This window comes from Solanum tuberosum, unplaced genomic scaffold, assembly GCF_000226075.1.
Source record: "Solanum tuberosum cultivar DM 1-3 516 R44 unplaced genomic scaffold, SolTub_3.0 scf00186, whole genome shotgun sequence".
In the NCBI taxonomy this organism is placed as follows: Eukaryota; Viridiplantae; Streptophyta; class Magnoliopsida; order Solanales; family Solanaceae; genus Solanum; species Solanum tuberosum.
Window position 1 is genome coordinate 28,512 of NW_006239112.1, and position 15,124 is coordinate 43,635.

The 15,124-nt window shown below is 38.9% G+C and overlaps 1 protein-coding gene across 10 annotated transcripts in view; it reads left to right on the forward strand.

Moving 5' to 3' along the window:
• LOC102583326 (ABC transporter C family member 12-like) overlaps positions 1 to 15,124 on the forward strand; it is a 70,369-nt gene that overhangs the window by 15,227 nt on the left and 40,018 nt on the right. For 8 of the 10 annotated variants that reach the window (XM_006354931.2, XM_006354927.2, XM_006354930.2 and 5 more), the window contains 3 exons: positions 6,054 to 6,110; positions 7,453 to 7,518; positions 14,431 to 14,505. In XM_006354931.2, coding sequence (XP_006354993.1) covers positions 6,054 to 6,110; positions 7,453 to 7,518; positions 14,431 to 14,505 — 198 coding nt within the window. The remainder of the gene's footprint in view (positions 1 to 6,053; positions 6,111 to 7,452; positions 7,519 to 14,430; positions 14,506 to 15,124) is intronic. The other 2 variants (XM_006354929.2, XM_015312113.1) reach the window with 2 other exon arrangements.

Sequence of the window (15,124 nt, forward strand, 5' to 3'; positions counted from 1 at the left end):
CACTATGTTCCCCATCTCCCAATCATTTAGATTCCTCCTAAGATGTAAGTTCCACCCCTGTCCTGTCCACATTTCAGCCACAGTTGCATTTTGTTGAAGGCTTAGTGTATATAAGTCTGGGAATAATTGTTTCAGGGTTCTTTGGGCTATCCATCTGTCCTCCCAAAATGACACCTTCATTCCATTACCCACCTGGAATCTGATTCTAGAAAGAAACAGAGGCCAAAGATTTCTTATTGATCTCTAGATACCACATCCATATGGTGTGGTTATCATCTTTGTCATCCACTTATTCTCCATTTCATATTTTACCCTGATCACCTCTCTCCATAGCATATTCTCTCCTGTGATAAACTTCCAAAGCCATTTTAACATTAGGCTTTGTTTTGTTTCTTCATGTTCCTGATCCCTAGTCCTCCACCTGAGCCACTTCATTTATGGGATAAATGAAACTCTTCCCCCAATTGATATGTAATCCAGAGACTGCTTCAAAGATGATGAATATTACTCTTAGGATCAACATTTGCTCTGTCACTGCTTCACAAAAAATAAGAGTAATGCAGATGGGTGATCTCCAAGCCACTTTGTGCACTGTTGTCCACCCTAAATCCCCTTACCCAACCCTTCACCTTTGTTGTGTGAATTAGGTTACTCAAACCTTCCATTGCTAAGATGAATAAAAAGGGTGACAGGGGGTCACCTTGTCTCAGTCCCCTTTGGGATGAAAAGAAACCACTAGGAGTTCTATTAACTAAAATAGAAAACTTGACTGTGCTTATGCAGAATTTCACCCATCTAATCCATTTGGCTCCAAAACCCATCCTTTGCATCATAAGCAGTAAGAAATTCCAGTTTAAATGATCATAGGCCTTCTGTATATCAAGCTTGCATAGAATTCCAGGGCACTTGCTTCTCTGTCTAGACTCAACACATTCATTTGCAATCAACACTGCATCCATTATTTGTCTACCTTTTATGAATGCCATTTGTTGGCTGTCTACAAGCCTGTGTAGCACCTTCTTTAACCTTTCTGCCAGCAGTTTAGCAATGATCTTGTAAATTCCACCTATTAGACTAATAGGTCTAAAATCTGTCAGTTCCTCAGCTCCCATTTTCTTAGGAATTAAAGCCACAAAGGTGGAATTAATACTCTTCTCAAACCTCTCTGCCTTATGAAACTGCTGCACTGTAGCCACCAGATCAGGTTGATGTCCCAACATTGGCTGAAGAAAGCCATGGAATAACCATCTGGCCCTTGTTCCCCTGCACATGCTTTTATGCTCTCTAGAATTTCCTGCTGCTCAAAAGGTGCCAAGAGTAATTTGTTTTCTTCTTCATGAATCATAGGACAGTTTCTCATCTCCAGGTAGGGTCTCCATTGTTCTGGCTCAGAGTATAGTTCCTCATAATAAGTTACTATCTCCTTCTGTATCTCCTCTGGTTCAGTCAAATTTTCTCCTCTCACTTTCAGTTTTGAGATTGTATTCATTCTCCTGTGTGCATTTGCAGTTCTGTGGAAGAAATTAGTGTTTCTATCCCCCTGCTCTAGCCACACTGCCCTAGATCTTTGCCTCCAAGCTATTTCCTCCCTTTTAGCTATGTCTTCAAACTCACTGATTAATGCTGTTTTAGAGGTTATCTCTTCTGGCCTCAGGGTTCTGTTCTCCTGTATCTCCTCTAATTCAGCTAGCTGTTTCAAGACATTTTGTTTTTGTGTTCCCAAGTTCCCTTGTGCAGTTTTGCTCCATTCTTTCAGCCTTTCTTTTAGTGCTTTGAGCTTTCCAACCAAGACACAGTCAGGTTTCCCTATGAAACTGAAGGAGTTCCACCATCCTTTAATTTTGTCATTGAAACCCTCTATGTCCAACCACCAGTTCTCAAATTTAAAGTATGACTGCGTTTTCCCAAGCACCGCATTGTAACATTGATGTCACTCTGTGGAGTATGTGCTGCCTTATATTTCTAAAATTTGCTTCCCACTCTTCCGAGAACAGAATTCTGTCAAGTCTGGCTGCTGTTGTATGCCTGTCTCCTTTCTTCCAGGTGTATTTTCCCCCAGATAATTCAGGATCAACTAACTCCATGTCTTCTATGAAATCTGAGAAATCTGTCATTCCTTTGTTGATTCTGTTGCAATTTTTCTTCTCCGATGGGTACTTCACAGTGTTGAAATCCCCCACATAGGACCCAAGGTCCTGCAATCAACCCCTGGCAGCACCAATTTCCACCAAGTCTCTCCCTTTCTACTCTATCATTTTGGAGCATAGACACCTGTGAGGTGCCAGCTGAAATCTTGACATATCCCTGTAAAGCTACAGGTGACAGAATACATCCCTACACTGCTAATTTCTCCTTCCCACTCCCTTTTGTCCCACATAATAACGATGCCTCCCCTGGTTCCACTGGCTTCTAACTGTGCATAATTCACCCATTTATTCCCCCATACTTCCTTCACAATATTTTCAATCTCCCCTTCCACCTTTGTTTCTTGGAAACAGACTACATCTGCCTTCCAGTTCTTCATAATATTTGATCACTTCCCTCTTTCTAGCACAGTTCATCCCTCTCTACTTCTAGTGCCAAAGCTCATGAACTTTGTATCCAGTTCCAGGCTTTTCAATTCGTTTGCTCCTTTCTTTTTGTTTGTTGTGACTTCTCCCTTGCCCCCCTTGTTCCCTTGCTTGTTATTATCAATTTTCATAAAGAGCTCCTCTGCTTTCTCCTCACATCCTCTAAAATCTACCCCAAATTCAGTGCTCAATTTGAGTATGTGTTGCTTAATCCAAAGTGGAGAACTTTTTGAATTAAAATTGTCTTCTAATGGCTGCTGAATCATCAGCGGTACAGCATCCTCTGTGATCTCCGTATTTCTATCATTCTGCCCATTCAGTTGTGATACAGCCATTATTTGTTTTCCCATGTTTGTAGCTTTCGCTACGGTGACTGCGTTCTCCCCCTCCTCCTGTATTGTCTCCTCTTGTTCGCGAGGCATGAAATTTCTCTCCTCCACCTCCAGGTTGTCCAGATTTTTAATCTATTCTGCGTCTTTGTTTGAGAAAGATTTGCCATTATTCAACACTTACTAAGTCTAGACTTTGGGCTTCTTGATTGCTTTCTTTTTGTTTAAACCTTGTTGGGCCTAAAGCTTTTTTGGGCCCTGATTTTTTCTCTCGCTTATTTGGCCTGCTACTGCATGAAGTTGCCCTTTCCCTTTCCAGCTGCGATCACGTGCCTGGTCACGTGACTCCCAATTCAAAAGTTCTCCAGCTGTCGATGTGCCCACGTGCTGTGGTGTATAAACTGTTGGTTTCTCCATCGTACTAGGTCTTGAAACTTCTTTACCCAGCGGTTCTCTGTCTTCATTCTCTCTCCTCGTCTCCACTTTTCTGACGGTCACCGGTGCCTCACACCAGATCGGAACTTTGTAGGCGTAGACGTCGCTGGAAATCTTCACCTCCCTCGGAACCTTTTCCCCGTCACCCTTCACTTTTATACGAGCCCAATGAAGGTGATTTTTGAGCTTTGTTTCGTCCTCTGTTTCGATAAATCCGCCGCATTGGTCGCCGATTTGTTTGAAGATACTCGATGACCATAAGCTCAAAGGTAATCCCATGACTCTTATCCAGACCCAATCTCTTTTTACTTCATCTGGCCAGCATCCAGTGGTTGGCTTCCACCAGTACAAGCTTAGATTCATCTTCTTCCATACCCATACCCCCGACATGACATGTTCTGCTGCTACTCTTGATGGGAGGTCAAACAAAAATTGGCCGTCATTCATGGCAAAACATTGACTCCTATGGCTGACTTCCAAGTGTTGCAGGCCCATCTCTTACGTCGTTAAGCTGGGTCTCCTGTAGTGTGTCCTGGAATCTTCCAACGATGCACCTATTGAGAAGATCTGTTTCTGCCAGCGGTGCTCCGCTTGTGACTTCTATGTGAGCCTCCTTCACATGTAACTTCGCTCTCTTCATGGAGTCCGTCATCCACCTGCTGCTTTGGACTGCCTCCCTATAAGATGTGTTCGATTGTTTGCCCATGTTAACTTGGGGCTTTGGTTGCAAGTTGGGTTCATAGATGAACTTGGCTATTTTGTGGACGATATTACTCCATCCCCCCATGTATGAAGCTTCCGGTGTAATAATTATAGACTTGTTCTGACCTTGGATAGCAATAAAACTGACAAATCTGCCATTCTCGTTGTATTTAAGAGAGCAGTAAAACTCTGCAAAGTGTTCCTTGAGTTTCCATCTCCTAATAACTTTCCCTTGTACCTTGGATGCCTCAATAAATATTGATACCAACCACCGCAGAACTTTAATGCTAATCTTCACCCTTCTTACTAATTTTCTGCTACTCTCAGTCCATTCGTACCAGGAATCTGTACCACCTTTACATCTAGTGATTTCGTATGATTTAAACCCTGCATTGTAGTAAATTCTGTTGACCCCTGATGCTGTGATTCCGGCCATATGTGCTGGAGAATAAGTCCCCAGATCGATTTTAGTTCAGACTAGGCTGTCTTCGAAAATCGTGCCTGGGAGCATTTTCCATTGATTTTGTTAATACACAGATAGTAGGATATCGCAAGAGACATCTAAAGGTTTATTGAAGTGGAAACATTGAGAATATAAGTCTATTCCCTCTTTCTCTTACTTCGTAGCCTTTGAAATGGAAGAAATAGGTAGATTTTTGGCCTATCGTGAGGCATGGCGCAGTGCGCCAAAACTAAATGAAAAAAGATCGATTTCGGGAAGTTTTACCATGCTCGCATCAGGCCATTTCGAATGAACTTCAGTAAATGTACATATAATTATGTACAAAGCTTAGATTGATGAACAGTTTGTTGAATTGGAATGTAGACTCGAAGACCTTTAGTTGGATAGGTAATTCACCACATAAAACTTTATACACCGGAAGATATGCTTGTTAGAAGTTGGACCTTGTGCCAACATTCGAAAACTTAATCCGCGGCATAGCTTCTGATCGGCCTTGTGCTAGAGCTCCCCTTAGACCTTAATTTACTTCCAGCACACCTCCTACTCTAGTTATCATTCCCGTTTGATAAGGTACCAGTCTGTAGCCTCCTTTGGCACACAAAGGTATTATTTCTAATCATCGATGTCACACTTAAAAATTTTAAATCGTTTTGGGCTTTCATCCTTTATTGCAAAGTACCTTCACACCCTTCCTAGTCCGTTTAATTACTTTTGACCTCATAATCATTTGGGTGGTCCCCACCTTCCTGTTTTGGTGTGGTTTTCATGGTTCAATTTCATGGTCTTACATTGGTGGCCCCCATGCTCTGGTTTTGTTTGGTTTTCAAGGTTTGAATTCATGGAGTCTTACAAAGCTCCCTTTTCAAATATAAAACCAGCAGGGTAGCTATAAAGAAATCTGACAAAACCCTCAGGGGTTGGCCTGCTGGCAATTGACTTGAGCCTTGGGGTTTGCTCCCTTTCAAGGTCTCAAGTTCGAAACCCACTGGGTGCAAACAATTTCTGAGGGCCATCGGACTGGGTAAAACCTGAATTAACCGTGGTGCACTTGCGGGAAACTCCTTGCCGAGGGCCTGTGCACCCCCGGGATTAGTCGGGTCTCAAAGAGACTCGGACACCCGGTGCAAATCAAAAAAAAAAAAAAAAAGAAATCTGACAAGATAGAGTATTGTGTATTGAGGGAGAGGACTGTCAACGTTAAGGGTAAAGATAAAATGTGATAACAGAACTAATCAAATGGATATAATTCTTTTTAACTGGAGATGCAGTGGACAATATAGTAAAAGGGAAAATAATTTTTTCTCTGATACCTGATTTTCTTTCTTCCATGTTTTGAATTCATCCTGACATTCAGGTTCTTTTCCATCACTCCATTTCAAAAAAAGCATGCTGAAATCTTCTCTCTGGTTACTTTTCTCACCATGACAAGATATTTTAGGCTTACATTTTCCCGTTTGGATCTGAAATTCTTTAATTGAGTCAACTTTTAATCCTCTACCATTTCTGATTTTTAAATTCCGTGTGAATATTTTCTTTTCCTATTTTAATTTTTAGGTTGGTAGTGATCTTTGTCAGTTTGTGGGACCACTACTACTGAATCGTCTCTTAGAGGTAACTTTTGGTTGCTGGGATTTGTTTACTTTGATCTCCTCTAATCTGGTGTTTTGTGCATTTAAACTTGCAATTTTCTCATAATTAGTACACACACATCAGAAAAGTTGCTGATTCTTATTTTGTGAATATTGTTTGACAAGTAACAAGTATGAAAAAAGTTAATATATGTGGCTGACTGATTAATAAGGAATACAAAAGTCTACACTTGTGATACATTCTCAATGAGGGAATCTAACTAGTCTTACATGTCATATTGATCATCTTATCAATCTTTACTTCCAAAAGTTTTTCAACCACTGCTAATATAATATGCACATATTCTTCAAATCTATATTCAAGTTAATTTGAAGCTCGATAAAAGAATTTCAAATGGGACTGTTGAGAATATAATTAACTAATAAAAGTGTGCTCTCTCTAACAGCTTAAGCTTTTAGATGAGATGGTCACATACTTCAACTTGGTATCAGAGCAGACAGAGGTCCTGGGATCGAATCTCACCGTCATCCATATCAAAAAGAATTTCTATGTGTTTGGCCAATGAAAAAGAATCAGGTCCGCACGTGAGGGGGCGTGTTGAGAATATAATTTACTAATAAAAGTGTGTTCTCTCTAACATCTTAAGCTTTTAGATGAGTATGGTCACACACTTCAACACTGTTGTTAGAGAGAACACACTTTTATTAGTTAAATATATTCTCAACAGGGACAATGGTGTAATTACAAATTAGATAAGATGGTCACACACTTCAACACTGCTGTTAGAGAGAAAACACACTTTTGTTAGTTAAATATATTCTCAACAGGGATAATGGTGTAATGACAAATTAAAGAACATAATCTACTGGGGCAGATGTAATTGTTATGGGTTCATCCGAACCCAATAGCTTTGTCTCAGACTTCATATATGTACTAAAAAATTTAAACAGTTACACATACTGATTTTGAACCTTATAAAACAAATAGGCTGTGGTATTCCCGAATTTGAACCTATAAAGTTAAAATTGTGGATTTGCCTATGATATTATGGAAGAGAGTGCATTTTGTTTAGTGGTGGATTTGTTTAATAACCTTCTTATCTTAATATTGAGATTCAATCTACTGTCTTCACTAGCTATAGACAAGCATAAGTGATGTTAAAAATATTAAATATATAAGAAATTTAGATAGAGAGCCTATAGGAGAGACTAATCCCGTTATGTTTCCTCCTCTTAGAGCTGTTACCTTCCTGTTTCTGGTATGCCATAGTTGTTTTGCTTTGCATATTATGCATGGAAGTAGTGCACTCTTTTGGGTTTTCTGATATTATATCTCCTCATTGTCAACTTGATATTGCTTACAGTCTTTGGAACGCGGTGATCCAGCTTGGATTGGCCACTTATATGCTTTTCTGATATTTGTTGGGGTGGTAAGATTCAATCTTCATCATATTAAAAGCATATATTTCATTGCTTTCACTATAATAGCACCAAGATGGTGTACCAAATTACTATGTGTATGATTTAGCATGGAGCTTAGAAGATCAACATTGATTTACTTGGAGAATTCATATAGTTATCAAAACATAAAATAAAATAAAGGACTAAGTTATGATATAGGATAGATCTTGATATACTTAATGCTCGTCTATTGTCAATCTGTGTCGACCTAGAATGACATAGTGGCTTCCCTTAATCTTTTGTAGCTTCCAATTTGCCAGAGTCTGCTCTTGTCTTTACTAATGCCATGAACACAACAGAATTGCTAAAGCTCATAATTCAGCACGAAAAGGGTAGTGTTAGAAGTAGATAGGCCACAATATTGTCTTTTGCAGATCAGTGCAACTCACATAAATTGACTTTCTTTTCCAAAAGTTGCCAGAAATTATTACTGCACTTTTGGTCATACACAACCAAAAAGAAAAAAAAAAAAAGAAAAAGAAAAAGAAAAAGAAAGGCCTCCTTTTTTCCGTCTCAATGAGCATCTGGAAGGCACTCCTGTCTCCCCTTTTGTAAAGATACCTGTAAAACGATTAAAACGATTTGACTGAAAGTACCCCTTTACTCAATTTTTTCAAAAGCAACCTTTTTTGTTCATCTTAAACTGTGTTTGATTGTGTGTCTTCAGACAATTCTGCAGCTTCTTCATACTCCTTTCACTGAGGAAGTTTCTAAAACATGTATTTCAAACCATTCCTGAATGATCACATATAAAGGGTCAGGTAGCAGTTGAATATGACTGCATCTTTTGTGTGAAACACCATACCACAGATCTAACCAGAAAAGGATATGATTAGTGTTTGTTAACTACATGACCCATGAATTTTAGGGACTTCTTCTGCCCTTATCTTCCTCACCCCATGCGAAGTTGTGGTTTCCTCTAATAACCTTCCATTTCTGAGACATCCCTGATTTGCTATTCTGGCAAAAAATAAAAACATCTTCATGAGCAAATGTCGACAACTGCTTATGCAATAGGGCTTGGTTGAACAAGGGTAATCTGCAAATAAGCAGGCACACACAAGGTAAACGAGCTCCATTGGCCCCTTCCCATAGAGTTCACTCATTAATTTACCATGAGGTCTCAGATTCAAATCCCAGAAAAGACAAAAAACACTAGGTGATTTCTTCCCATCTGTCCTAGCCTTCATGGATAGAGTTACCTAGTATTTGTTGTTGCTGGTTACCTAGTATTTGTTGTTGCTGGTGAGAGGTGACAGGTGACAGGTATCCTGTGGAATTAGTCGAGGTGTGCAGAAGTTGGCCCGGACACCATGGTTATCCAAAATAAATAAATCTGGTTTCTTGGCCACTAAAGAAAGGTAATTGATAGGATTGGTTGAAAAATTACTTTATCGGAGCCCCAAATTAAGTACATATTGCTTGTTCTATCCTCCTAGTCTCTTCTCAAGTATGTTATCTATTGTTTTAATTTGAATATTTCCAACATTACCAAATATTTTATTGATACTGAAGCATTGTGACATTAAAGGATATAGGCTGATTGTGCCCATTATGAACCTTTCTTATTGAGAGTAATTTAGACTTCATCATATCAATGTGTAGCCCAAAAGATCGCGTCAAACCAAACTAGGAGGACTGTTTGACAGGGTTAGAAAATGAGTAAATTTTAGTTCACATAATCATAAGTTTTCTTGCCTTGTTTAGTATTTTGCCTTGGTTGCTTCACTCCTGTTCTTTTCTTGAGCCGAGGATCTATCGGAAACAACCTCTTTACCTCCCAAGGTTGTTGAGGTGGTTGGTGGTGGTATACATGGTTGGTTGTGGTGGTGAACATGGTTGGTGGTGGTGGTTGCCAGTTGAAGTGAAGATTGTGGAGATGGTGATTAATGGTGTTGGTGGTTGTCAATGGTCATTATGCAGTGCATGTTCATGGTGGAGGTGGCTGGCAATTAAGGTTGTTGATGATAGTGGTTCTTCGCTGCTATGTTGCTCGGACTCTTTAAAAATGTCGACGGGTGCGTGTCTGATTCTTCCAAACTAGTGCTTGTTTGAAGGATCTGACACAGGTGCGACATCATCTTAGGAGAGTCTGAGCAACATAGGTTCGTGCTTTATTTGCTGGTAGTGGTTATCTACCTGATGCTTCACTATTAGGTTGTAGTAAACAACATTGTTTATTTTTCAAGAGATCTTTCCTTTAGCATGGGATAGAATAGAAATATTACATCATACGGATGTGGTTTTATACCAACAGATAACCTTAATCTCTAATGAGATTGCTGATATTTCTCATGTCTTAAATGTAACTTCCCACACTGAATTATTCCCTATAATAGAAATCTTCTCCCTTGTGAAAAAAATAGTGGGCCAATATGTATGGCTCTGTACTGCTGGAATCAAGCATGTCATTTGGGCGCTATCTTAATATGATTCATTGGTTTGGTAAGGACACTGGTTACTGGTAGAGCAGTACAGTGAGAGGAAGGACTTACACATGGTGTTCATCGTCCTGGAAAAGACTTGCGACAAAGTCCCAAGGGAGGTTCTATGGAAATGCTTGGACACTAGAGTATACTTGTGGACTATACTATGGCGATCAAGGACATGTATGATGGAGCCAAGACCTGGGTAAGGATAGTAGGAGGATAGTTGGAGCATTTCCTAGTTTTGATGGGGTTGTACTAGGGATCAACCCTTAGCTTGTTTTTATTTGCCTTGATGATGGATACATTAATGCGTCAAATTCAAGGTAAGGTGCCATAGTGTAAACTATTTGCGGATGACATACTTTTGATTGATGCGACTTGCGACAGAGTTATGCTAAGCTAGACGTTTGGAGACAGACCTTGGAGTTTAAAGGCTTAAGGTTAAGTAGGACCAAAACAAAATACTTGACGTAACACATGCGACTGGTGTAGAAGTAGACTTGATACACATGTCATCCAAAAGAGAAGAAATTTCAAGTGTCTTGAGCCTTATTATCCAAGAAAATAGGGAAATTGACGAGTATGTCACCCATCGTATTGGTGCAGAGTGGATGAAATGAAGGCTTGCATTGGGGGAGTCTTGTGTGATAAGAAGGTGTCACCAAAACTTAAAGACAAATTATACAAAGTGGTAGTTAGACCAACTATGTTGTATGAGGCGGTGTGTTGGATGGTCCAGAACTCTCACGTTTAGAAATTGAAAGTTGTAGAAATGAGGATGCTGGATATCCGAAAAAAGGTTTAGTGGCTTTGGTGGAGGACAAGATGCAGAAAGCTGGTTCAGACATGTGAAGAAGAGATGTTCAGATGCCCTAGTGCGGAAGCGTGAGAGACTAGCTATGGATGGTTTCAAGAGAGGTAGAAGTAGATCGAAGAAGTATTAAGGAAAAGTGATTAGACAAGACATGATGCAGTTTCAACTTACCGAGGACATGACCCTAGATAGGAGGGTGTGAAGGATGCACATTAGGATAGAAGGTTAGTAGGTAGCAGTTTGTTGTCTTGTTATCCGTCTATACTAGTAGTTGTAGTATTCCCTCGGTAGTTTCTTGTTCTTCAATTTCTGTTATTATTTGTTGTTTGTTGTATTTCAACTATCACATTATTTTGTTGTAGTTAGTGTCCAGTTACTATTTGCTGTTATTGTTACTATCTTCTATTTCCTCTGCATCGGTTGTTTATTTTTTTGATTGCTTTGGACAATTTTCTTGAGCCGAGGGTCTATTTTTTTGAGAAAAGGTAACTTGTATTATAAACAAAGGAATACTCGGGACGTATTCCAGTAATAATTACAATCAGAAATACAAAAGTGTTGTTTTCCTATGACCTCATAAAGTATTCTAAGATACTGGGGATATCATAAAGATTGTCACGCCCCGAAGCTACCCCAGGACGCGGACACGGGACCTTGGATCACGAGTGACCCCAAGCTAACCCTGCTGGCATATCATAAGCATACTAAATAAACTGAAGTAAAGAAATACTGCGCAGAAGCTAAATCATAAGATATACTGAAAATGATGGGGAATACCCATAATCTATCTGAATATATAAAGACTGAGAGTTTAACAACAATTGAAAAGTCAAACTCAAATGCTAAAACTGAAAATAACTATATCTGAAAATAGCCTCGAACTAACTAGAAGTGCTGGGACATGCCCCAACTATATCTAACAAAACTGAAACTAAGACTAAAAGCAAAAGAAACATGTCTGTCGTCCTCGGAGAATGATGACTCACCACTGATGCTGTTGAGTTGAAGATCGGGAACCGATCTATGCGTGATCTGGAAGCTGAGGACCTGAACCTACATCACGAGAAGATGTAGCGCAGAGTATGCGTCAGTACTTGAAGGGTACTGAGCATGCAGGATAGAATAAAGCTGAACAATAAACATAACTGAACCAAAGCAATATATCTGAGCAATGATAAGAGATAAGCATGATGCTAGCAATGATAAGAGATAAGCATGATGCTACACTGAGAATACTGAACATGAACTAACTAAATGCAATGACCAAGTTTATAACATGCTGAGACTGAAACTGATAATATAGTCAATGCAATAGAATCTGACTGTAAGGGAGCTACTAATAATCGACATAAAACCACATGAACTAAATGTGGAGTCCGATGTATACGCCCCATCGAGAGGACCCAATATACCCTGCCAGAGGTGTAGAGGCATGATTGGCGTGATCACTAAATTGATGCCCACAGAGTGGACTTACAACCTACGGGGCACGTAGTTTTGGGACTTGAGGGTGACTGACCCTAGTCCACTGGATATTAAGCTACTCCCAATTGATTATGTAATTAACAATTTATGACTGAATTTCTGTAATACTGGATAGCTCAAAATACTGACATGCTAACTGAAAATGCAACATTAATGTACTGATAATGAAACATTCAAATCTGAGGCATGTATATCTAAAAATATCTGACCTAGCATGTGTATTTCATGAACTAAAAGAACTACATAGCTAGAGTTCTGAATTTATGAAAGAACCTACGCAAAACAATACTAATATCATGATAATCTGATTAGGAACATTAAAGTAACTAATTCGTAGTAATCTGCTGAAATTCTAGAAACCCTAGGTCTAGATAATATTAAGGGAATCAAGAATCTGACTGAATTCTAGGGGACCTAATGGGCGAAAGGAACCCACTAGTGAAATTCCACCTACCTGGTGACGAAATTCACGGAGAAATCTTTCGATTTCGGGGCTGGAACTGATGAAAATTCGCTGCGTTCTTGAACTAGGGCTGCTCGACTTCCTCCTCTATTTTGCTCTAAGTTTGATGAATATTTGGTGAATAATTGATTAGGTTAGGTTCTAATTAGTTTACTAGGCTAAAACTGACCAAAAAACCACGTAGTTTAGGGGTTAAACGACGTAGTTTAGGGGTCCAACGCATAGGGAAAAGACCAAACGACCCGTGACTTAAAAGCTGTCGGGGCCACCGACGAACCAGAACGACGGACCGTGGGTGGACCGACGGTCCGTGCTGGTCAACCGTCGACGGGGTTCTGGGGCTTCGATCCATGGGCCAAGACCACGGGCTGTGGTTTGACCTACGGTCCGTGAGTCCGGCCGTGGGTCGACACTTAGCCGATTTTCTTGAGCTGATTCTGGGAAAGGCTGCAGGTGGTGCACCACGGACCACCAGGATGGACCGTGGGTCACCCTACAGTCCGTGGGTTGCACCTGCAACTTCTGGATATCTGCTGGTTGGTCTGTTTTCGGATACGGGTTGTTACAAGGATATTCATGTTTACACCAAAAATAGAAAAGAGCTAAACAATTCAACTTCATCTTATCCATAGAGCAGCTCTTGTTCCGAAAACATCTCTGATTCCTTTCCTACCAAATAGTCCACCAAAAGCAGGCTAGGACAATCTTCCATCTCTCCCTATGCCCTGATTGATTTCCATCCCGATTCCAACATGCCAAAGCTTCGGCATAGACCAACTGAATCCCCTTATATTGATGAAAATCTGCCAAAGTTTCACTGCTTCCTTACTATGTAAAAAGAGGTGATTTATTGTCTCTGCTTCACATTCACAAAAAAACATCTGGAGCACAAATGGAGGTCCTTCTTCATACGGTTATTATGTGTGAGAACAACCTGTTTTGCTAAGAGCCAAGTAAAACATGCCACCTTGGCGGGCACCTTAACTTTCTAGATCATTTTCCATGGCCAGTAGCTTGGTTGAGTGTGTGTCCTTAGTGATTTTCTGTAAGATGATCCAACTGAGATCCACTGAGGATCTATTGGAAACAAGCTTTCTATCTTTGAGGTAGAGGTAAGGTTTGCGTACACTCTACCTTTCCTAGACTCCACTTCATGGGATTATATTGGGTATGTTGTTATTGTTGTTCATTGTTCTGGAAGGAAATATATATATATATATATATATATATATATATATATATATATATATATATATATATATATATATATATATATATATATATATATATATATATATATATATATATATATATATATATATATATATATATATATATATATATATATATATATATATATATATATATATATATATATATATATATATATATATATATATATATATATATATATATATATATATATATATATTCATTTGATATTCCCAACTCAACTATGTAGAAGCCAAACAACTTTTTTGATGCTTAGCATACAATCTTGAACTAAGTTATATTATCTAAATTATGTAACAATGATCATGTGGTTTTCTTCTTGCTCACCACTGGATAGTTCAGAACTTGAATATCTTGAATATTTGGGAATTCCATTAACTTTGCATACTTAAAGAATATTGTACAATCTAACTGCTTGTGTATATAATTTCTCAATTGTATTTTTTACTTGATTCAGTCATTTGGAGTACTATGTGAAGCTCAGTACTTTCAAAATGTCATGCGTGTTGGTTTCAGGATGAGATCAACTCTGGTAATGTCTTTCTTGATTCTACAGTGCATGTCCTATTCTTATTTTTGGATTTATCCTCCAGTCTCTTATGTTTTTAAATGATTCTATACACTTGAGCACACTGCCCACATGATTGATTTCAATGATATTTTTTTTACCTTATTCTTTGCTTCACTGCCAAAATAAATTATGGTATAACCAATTTCCTTTTTATTCCCTTCTTTTTTGTGTACGATTAAATTCCACACGTTGCAACAACAATGACAATGTGGCTATGAACACCATGAAGACATCCTACGACACAAAATTATGCTCTTTGGTAAATGCAGAGTAAAAAAAGTAAAGCATAAAACAAAACTTCAGTATACTTTGTTTGACAATCATAATTTTTGTGGAGACAAAAGATAAGCCAATTCACCTTCCACCTTTGGTGCAAACACATTACCCTAGTCAATGTACTTATTATCCTGCTATTTTTGGCATCTTAAATGTTGTGTGATTATTAACTATGACAATTCTAGAAGCTGTTTCTTACTTCGAAGAAATTGCCTATAAAATATTAAGCTGTATATCTTAATGGGATAGTTTCCGATATATACTATTCGGCCATCTAGTGTACCAAAAAAGGCCGAAGTATACA